The 8164-nt window shown below is 38.0% G+C and overlaps 1 protein-coding gene across 1 annotated transcript; it reads right to left on the bottom strand.

Moving 5' to 3' along the window:
- Positions 1-1683: 1683 nt before the first annotated feature.
- Positions 1684-7798, bottom strand: LOC119981734. Its single transcript, XM_038824847.1, has 4 exons — positions 7666-7798; positions 7064-7553; positions 2058-5011; positions 1684-1952 (listed from the first exon to the last, which is right to left on the bottom strand). Exons 1-3 carry the CDS (start codon positions 7692-7694, stop codon positions 2060-2062), a joined length of 3471 nt encoding a protein of 1156 aa, XP_038680775.1. The 5' UTR covers positions 7695-7798; the 3' UTR covers positions 1684-1952; positions 2058-2059.
- Positions 7799-8164: the final 366 nt, after the last annotated feature.

The raw sequence follows: 8164 nt of genomic DNA, 5'->3' as shown, positions 1-8164 counted from the left end.
CATTGAAAGACCGTCAACCCTAGATGAGCAGCAATGGCTAACTTAATGGATTATAGACCCAAGCTTGATACCTCTCTTGGAGTTGGAGCTATATATATAGATATAGATCCTGTTACAAGATACTAGTTTGGTTTTCATTGTGGGGGTACATGAAGCTGCTGTTGTGGTTGGTGCTTCAAGGAGGCAGCTAGCTTATATCTACGAGAAGCGCGTCAGGAGAGGAGATACGTCGTCAAAAGTTATATTACTAATTATTGGATTCGGTGGGAGACTCAGACTAGTCGTGTCATCATCATCGTCCGCTGCTTACTCCGATCGAGAACCAAAGGAAACTTCTTCAGATGATGACTTTCGACGCAAGAAAAGCTGTTGTTCAATACGTTGATTGATAAGTATGGACGAGAGAGTCTGTTGAACGAGCTATCAAAGCCGTAAGAACACACAATCTCTCTACCTGATCTACCTCTCTCTCTCTCTCTCTCTCTCTCTCTCTCTCTCTCTCTATATATATATATATATATATAGATATATATAATGTATTTATTATTACAATCATATATGTACACTAACTAATACTATATTCATTTATAATTTCATTAATTGATAATGTTTGTAATTCGTTTGGCTTTTGTGAACATTTCTCATCAGGTTGAAAGAGAAACCAAGAAGCACTTAAGCTCCGCCTCTTCAACCTACTAATTTCATGTCATCATCGTGTATGTATTAATGTACGTATATATACATAACATAGAGCCATTCTCCATTTCTCTCTTATCTATAAGTACACACACATGCACATAGAAGACAGGCAGAGAGAGATATAGGGATAGGCATCTGTAAACATCAAATAGAAAATTAAGTAAGCTTCAACGGTGTTTGCAATTACTATGAATCATCAATACATTTTATATTTTTGACAAATTGATGTTCATTACATATATAGAAAATGGGTGTATATAAGTCTATAATATGATGTGAAAATTTAACACGCATACAAATATGACTAGACAAAACTCGGATTCAGAAATGCCGTTACTCTCTTTTTTTTGCTTCTATTCCTACTATTTGTTTGATCCGAGCCACACAATACTTATCTAATGGTTTCAAAATAATATAACTTATCAAATCAACTTTAACTCAAAATATATTCATTTTCCCTCGAAAGTTCTCATTGGTTACACAATATAACTACTCTTCAACAATTACACTCATGACTACTAAGGAAAAAAGAAACTAATTAAATTTTTTCAAAAAAATACTCTATGAAATAGTTGTAAACACCAACTTGAAAGTGAAATAACCATTAAAACTTTGGTCGTTTCCACGCACACAAAATCAGATCTCGGGTGCTGTGGAGAATCCAAATATATATCAATTACTCCCGTAGACCAGTCGAAAAAAAGAGTTATTTTGTCATCTCATTGCCTCGTGAAGGGGCCAAAAACCCATGACGTAAAGCATAGACAAGATGAAAAATCCACACCCACACATATGTATCTATATTAGTTTATTGAAAAATCTGTAAGAGTAAAGCTTCTAAAAAGAAAAGGGTAAGAGCAAGGAGTGAAGTTGCCAGAGGGAGTAGGCGGCTTGATGATCACTTTTGCATGCCTTTATTTTATGAGAGAGTTTTATCAGGAAAAAAAAAAGAAAAAAAAAACGCCACAAGTTAGAAAGAGAAGGTGATGCCAAAAACATTACATGAAACAACTTGCATATATAGTCACAACATACTACACCAAAAAGAACAGAAATTAGCGTAGACGACCTCATGTCGCGGATCCAAGCCATTGGCCAAAGCCTAAAAACAATTATTACAAATGCCTGCCTCTTCAACTGCAAATTCACCACCAGCAATACTGAAAGCAGAAACACCTGGACATATTACAATGCGATGCTTAATTTCTTTGAATTCCAAAACAAGAGCTCTTGGACTTGAGTAGTCTTCGATCCTGTCATGTTCATACATGCATGATTGTGTCAGTAATTAATTAGTTTACATTTCACATGCAGCAGAAATTATATACACCTACACAGTTACTGAATTAAATACTCACTCCTAAAATCTGAAAATTTTGCCTCTTTTGTTCTGGGGTTCGAAGAAGCTACCACCATCAGTGACTGAAACAATGGGGACAGTTGAATAGGTTGGATTGCCAACATCCTCATCCATACTCAGACTGGGCTTCAGAATGTGCTTTGCTCCTGCACTAAGTTTAATAGGACCTGGCCCGCTTCCTGCATTATCTGCTGCTCTAGACGAATCAATGACAGGTAAAGTTCTAAGCTGATCATGTTGAGTCCCATTTAAGTGGCATCGTTCACCACATGCTTCATTTCTGCATGACTTGATTGCCGGAACGTCTACGTTACACTGCAATTTACTGCTAAATTGTCCTCTTTTCGACCATGACATGGCACTTCCGTTTGGTAACTTTGTGGGCCTTGCTGAATCATCCGGTTTAGCTGCAGCTCTCTTCTTGGCTTTTAGGCGGCGATCAAAACCTTCAACATCAAGATCTTTGCTCCTCATTTTTTCTTTAGCTGTGACTGTGTTTCTGCAGTCGAGGGAAGTCATTTTGGCTACTGGAATGACTTTAGCAAGTGTAGGATGGACGTTCGGTACCGGACCAAGTGAACTCTTCACATATGACTCAGAAATTGCCAGATTTTGAGGGAGTGAAACTACTGAAAATGGATCCATGCAATAGGGATATTGTTTACCATCCACATCAGGAAAAGGTTGAGTAGTCATTGATATGGTTTCCGATTGCCTAGCACATACCAACCACGGTGGCAGATTCTTAGCAGAGCTGGAAAACCAAAATGGCAATTCTTGTTCTGTACAGTGTGGATACAAGAAAGGGAAGCCAATTACTGATCTTGCGGAATGAGGTAGGTTCTGTACGGGATTGAGTTCAACTGGGATTTCACCTATTTGCCGATAGGTACTCTGAGAAGTTAACACTAGTGGTAGCTGAGAGCTGACCCTTGGACCATCTGATCTAGAAGGAAAAGGCCCGCAGAAGTTGTTGACCTTGCAATTAGGCATTGCAGGATAACTGTGAGGATGAGAAAAGGGGGGTAAACTAAGATCACAATTCCTCTTAAAGGAAAGGCTGAAACTTTGTTCTCCAGCATCAGTGTGCTGGTTGCCTTGCATTCCTAATGGCTGCACTTGAGCTCTTCTAGGAATTCCGTCTGATGGGTTAAAAAGCTGCTCCAGTTGAAAATGTGCTTTCGCTAAAGAATTTTCTATGGCATCTTTTGGAAGATGATCCACTACGATTTCCTTATCAGTCCAAATGCTATTGTCCTCAAATTCTTGCATTTCTCTCCTACTGCCACTGACCACAACATCCTTCCCCATTAATCGCATTGTCAGTTGAGACATGTTTAGCATTGTGTGATCTATGTTTTCTGTTGGCAGAACCAATCCATTTTGCCGTTGGTTAGGAACCGGGTCACATTGCCTACTTCCATTGAGAGGGAAGTTTGTCAAATTCAGGTCGGAATTCAAAGGGTGGCTGGAGTAGTTCATTCCCCTCCTAGACTCAGGACTCTTAACGCCTTCTCTTCGAGCACTTTTTTTGGTAAGTTCTCTTGGAGCACTCGACTCAGTACAGCCTGTTTTACTGGGCATGTGCATGTTTACGATCTCTTTCAAATGATTATGAGCAGAAAAAGAATTGATCAGATCTTTCTTAGGCACTCTGTCAGTAAATTGCTCCATCTCCACACTTGAATGATCTCTCATACTTCGCTGATGAAGTAGTTCGTGCAAAGGAAATTTATAGTGAGAAGCTGTATTCAAGCTCTTATGCAGATGGGTACACCCACCGCTAGTCCTGGAATTAAGACGGATCAGCTCTCCTTGCGAATTGAGAGGCAAACCAAAATATTCCTCATTGGCACACTGTTCTCTTGAGTTCATTGCTCGTTTCCAGTCTGGAAATTGAAAAAAACTACTCAATACTTCCCCAGGTGACAGAAGATTCCCCGAAGCATTATTGACATTATCCATGGAAGCTTCAGTCGAAAATGGAACTGTCCAATTTGGATTTCCTTTTATTGCAAACTCATATGACAAGGCAAGCGGAAATGCAGGCCTGTAACCTGTTGCAGCAGCCCCACGCCTGTGATATTGAAAATAATCAATTAAATTTTTATTGGAATTGGAATCTCTACGATCATTACCATCTACAGCAAAGCTCAAGCAGGGAATATCATTTGCTTCTGGAACTGCAGAACTGGATTTTCCAGAGCCGGTATATGAGGGCCTATATGCTGTACTTTGGTTCCTCGAACTAAACAAACACAATTTATCATTAAAAGAATCTTGACCTTGGCATACAGGTTGATTGCAGAAATGCCTCGCTTTTTCTTGACAACTGTTATGGGGCTTCAGAAAAGTTGGCACCCCAACATGACCACAGATATCAGGCAAGTGATTCTTTTCAATAACGGACTGTATCTCACTTCCCATTTCCTGACTAATGGAAACATGATCAGCTGTTCCATTTGCATCCATAATCACTAGTTCCTTATCAAGTTCAGCAGACTTGGCATTCTCTAGTGTAGGAATGGGGACATCTGGACATAATTGGCCTGCTCTTTGGTCAGAGAAAGAAATATTTCTCTTTGCAGGACCGCAAATGTCATCCTCACCTAAGAACCTAGCATGCCTATCCAAATGTTGAATGTCACAATCATTTACCTGTCGACCATCATGCACATCATGAACAGCAAATTTCCGTCCTGAAGTAACTCTCACATTCTTTTTAACAACACCTTGAACAGGAAGTACTGTTTTTTGTTTCTTCGCAATCATTTTGCTTCTTTGAGCATTCTTCGGCTTCTTTGGTGCAGATAAGCATTTCACACCTGATTTCGTTCTTACAATACAACTATCATCTGAAACATTCTTCACAAATCCTGAACTGCATGATGAATCGTTCACGTTTCTGATAAAACTGGCTGGATTTGGCAGTTTTAGCTTATGATTATTTTCCTGGAATATACTAGAAGGTTATAACACCAATATGCATGCCATAAAATGCTTTGAACGTAAAGAAATCAATAATTCATAAATTACTCCATGAGTTTTGAAAGAAAAAGGTAGAATTCAAGCATAAATACCACTAGCCATCATACTAAAGGAATTTTTATAAATGTATAAACCAAAGATTAGCATTGCTCTAATATTTCTAACCGCAAAAGATGTGAAACAAATGTACCGACACATTTTTCCACATATACATACATACATACATACATACATACACACATACATACATACACACATATACATATACATATACACACACACAAATATATATATATATATATATATATATATGACAATATGGAAATTTTGCTAGATTATGTGGAGTTGAGGGAAAATAGAGAGACCAAATAAAACTAGTCCTAAGTACATATATTGATAGCTCGATTCATAAATCCAAAAGTTTGAAACTTAGAATTAATGAACCCTAATTTCTTAGCTTTGTTGTACTTAGGCAGTAAAAGTTGACCATCACAAAACAGGTTGGACTCCTGTGTTAGTTTCATTCACATACTGCTACCATACAGTACCAAGTATTATCATGCCTTATATATTATTATGAAAATTAACCTAGCCAATTAATTAACATGAAAGTATACACACTACGTAATTTTCCAAAATAGTTGAACACCAATAGTGAAGCAGCATTATATGTCTATCAGGAATTAAAACCAACTCTGGGACTTGTATTCTCAATTGGTTAACATATTTCTTCCTTTTTCTAACAATTTTTGACACACTTTAGTGTTCTTATAGAATAATCACAAAAGGAGGGTTTTTGCAGCAAATTTCACACTTTAAAACACAGTCAGCATAGCCTAGGACGGAATTTTCATAAGTATCATTTTTATTACTGTATCTGAAAAATGAGGGGAAGGAAAAAAAGAAGAAAGGGAAGAAAAAGGAATTTGATAGCTAAAGCTTCCTATATTAAGAAATAAAAAAGTTAAAACCAAATGAAACAGAATAAAGCAAGCATTGAGAAGAGATTGGCGAAAAAGATTGAAACCCCAGTCATCCAAACATCATCTTGATATGCATATAGACACTGTTTTGCATCATAAATGACATCTAATTAAGTAATAAGAAAAATGAAACAGACTTGCATGAGATTCAGATAACACCGAGAAACATCAATGTAGGGATGGACATCCCTCAAACACAGCACATACAGCCAATTTCCATATTATGAGCTTATAATAGTATAAATGTTTCATCCAAGGATTTAATCATCTATTGCGAAAAAAAAAAACTAGCAAGGCAATGATTATTTATTAAAGACACTGGTCCTTCTAGGAATCTAGGAATAATTATCAACAAAAATGTAATGAAATGAGCAGCAATTAGCTACTTAATTATCATCTGAAATTGTTTATCAGTCCATCAAAATTCAAAACATAGACATCGATCTGACATACAACTAGTCCATGTGTGATTAAACACAAAAGTAGGTGTCTCGTGTTAAATATTTGGAAAGAACAATGCGCTAATTAAGTAGATGATGGTAATTGAGAAAGAAATAGAGTAGTACATGCATGTAGCGCATAATTGTAGGATTATGGGTTAGATGGAAATGATGGGGATCCAAACTTGAAGACTCCCAAACATGCATGTACACCCACGTAATTATAATTACATTGTTGAAGAGTCCCAAACTAGCTAGAACAAGTTTTGGTTGGGTGAGTGGAGTTAATTAGTAATGGGGGTTTGGTGCGAGTGTTGAGGAGTGGACAGCTTTTTGAGAGGTAATTTTACAAGCAGACAGCGTTAAAAAAGATACATAGCAGAACCCCACCCCATATTTACCGTACTACTGAGTACTGGAGAACTGTTGCTTTTGCTCAAAATCGTAATCATTAGCTAGCATCAGCTATGGATGGTATCAAATTTCACAAGCCAGCAGTTGTCAATATAGTTTCAAGAATAAATCAAAACTAAATATTGTTTTATATATGTAATATATATTTTTAAACGTAAATTAACTAGTTAGTTAGGTACCTTGGTAGCAATTGATTCTTGGGGAGGCTTGTTCTTATTGTTGTTGTTGATCTTCTTGTTGATGAGGAAGTAGTTGTGCTTTTTCTTCATAGTCTTAGTCTTATTAATGGAAATTTGATCAACTTTCTCCTCCATCATCTTCGAGTGGTTGTTGTTTCTGTTGACTGAATGGTTTTCGATCTTGGGGGAGACAGCGAAAATGTCAAGGATGGATCTTTTCTTGGTGGGTCTGGGCAGAGGCCTCCTCCTCTTCCTCAGCTGGGGGCGGGAAGTAGTGGTAGCAGTACCCATAGTAGTCTGTGTCTGTGAGTCCAGTTTGGGTTTGGGGTCGTCCTCCTCATCGAGGTGGTGACGTGGCAGCGGATATGCATGGTCGGACCACCAGCGGAACTTGGGGGCGGCCATGGGAGGCAGGATGGACTCTTCTGGGTCTCCACTGAAAGGCCAGCACTTCCCCACGTCCACAGCCCTCATCTTGGATACGTAATCCCTAAAACCAAATTAATTAAACACAACCCAGACCAAACTACTTAACTTTATCTCATATACATTCCATTAAAGATAAAGATTCAAGAAGAGCAGGAAAGAAAGAAGATACATACCTGATGGAGAAGCCCCCAAAGGCAGCCATGTTTACAACCCTTTGGAGAAACCCCAACCCACAACGCCCACTGAGTGTGTGAGAGAGAGAGAGAGAGAGAGAGAGGGGGGGGGGATGTGTTGGTGATGGTGCTTTTTCCCGCTTTGGGACAGTGAAGGCCACCTCCTTTTCTCTTAATTTATGACTGACAGCGACTTATGACACCTCCCTCCACCCAAACCCCACATCACATTTCTCTCTCCCTTTTTTTTTCCTCATTCTCTAAATATTTATCTTCTACTTCTGTTATTCATTATTATTATTTATTTAATTATCATCACAGGATGATACTACTATTTGTTCTAGTTTTATTTTATCTTCTTGTCAGATATTGTAATTATGCAGTGTTGTGGTCCACCCTACTTGTCGGCTCATTATATAATAATCCAACCAATTAAGAGAGTTCTTTGCATAAATAAAATATTAACACTTGATTATCCTCCCACTCCAAATCCCATGCA

Source organism: Tripterygium wilfordii, chromosome 17 (genome assembly GCF_013401445.1).
Source record: "Tripterygium wilfordii isolate XIE 37 chromosome 17, ASM1340144v1, whole genome shotgun sequence".
Classification (NCBI taxonomy): domain Eukaryota; kingdom Viridiplantae; phylum Streptophyta; class Magnoliopsida; order Celastrales; family Celastraceae; genus Tripterygium; species Tripterygium wilfordii.
Note: the sequence above shows the minus strand (reverse complement) of the source record. Positions and strands in the feature narration are given on the sequence as shown.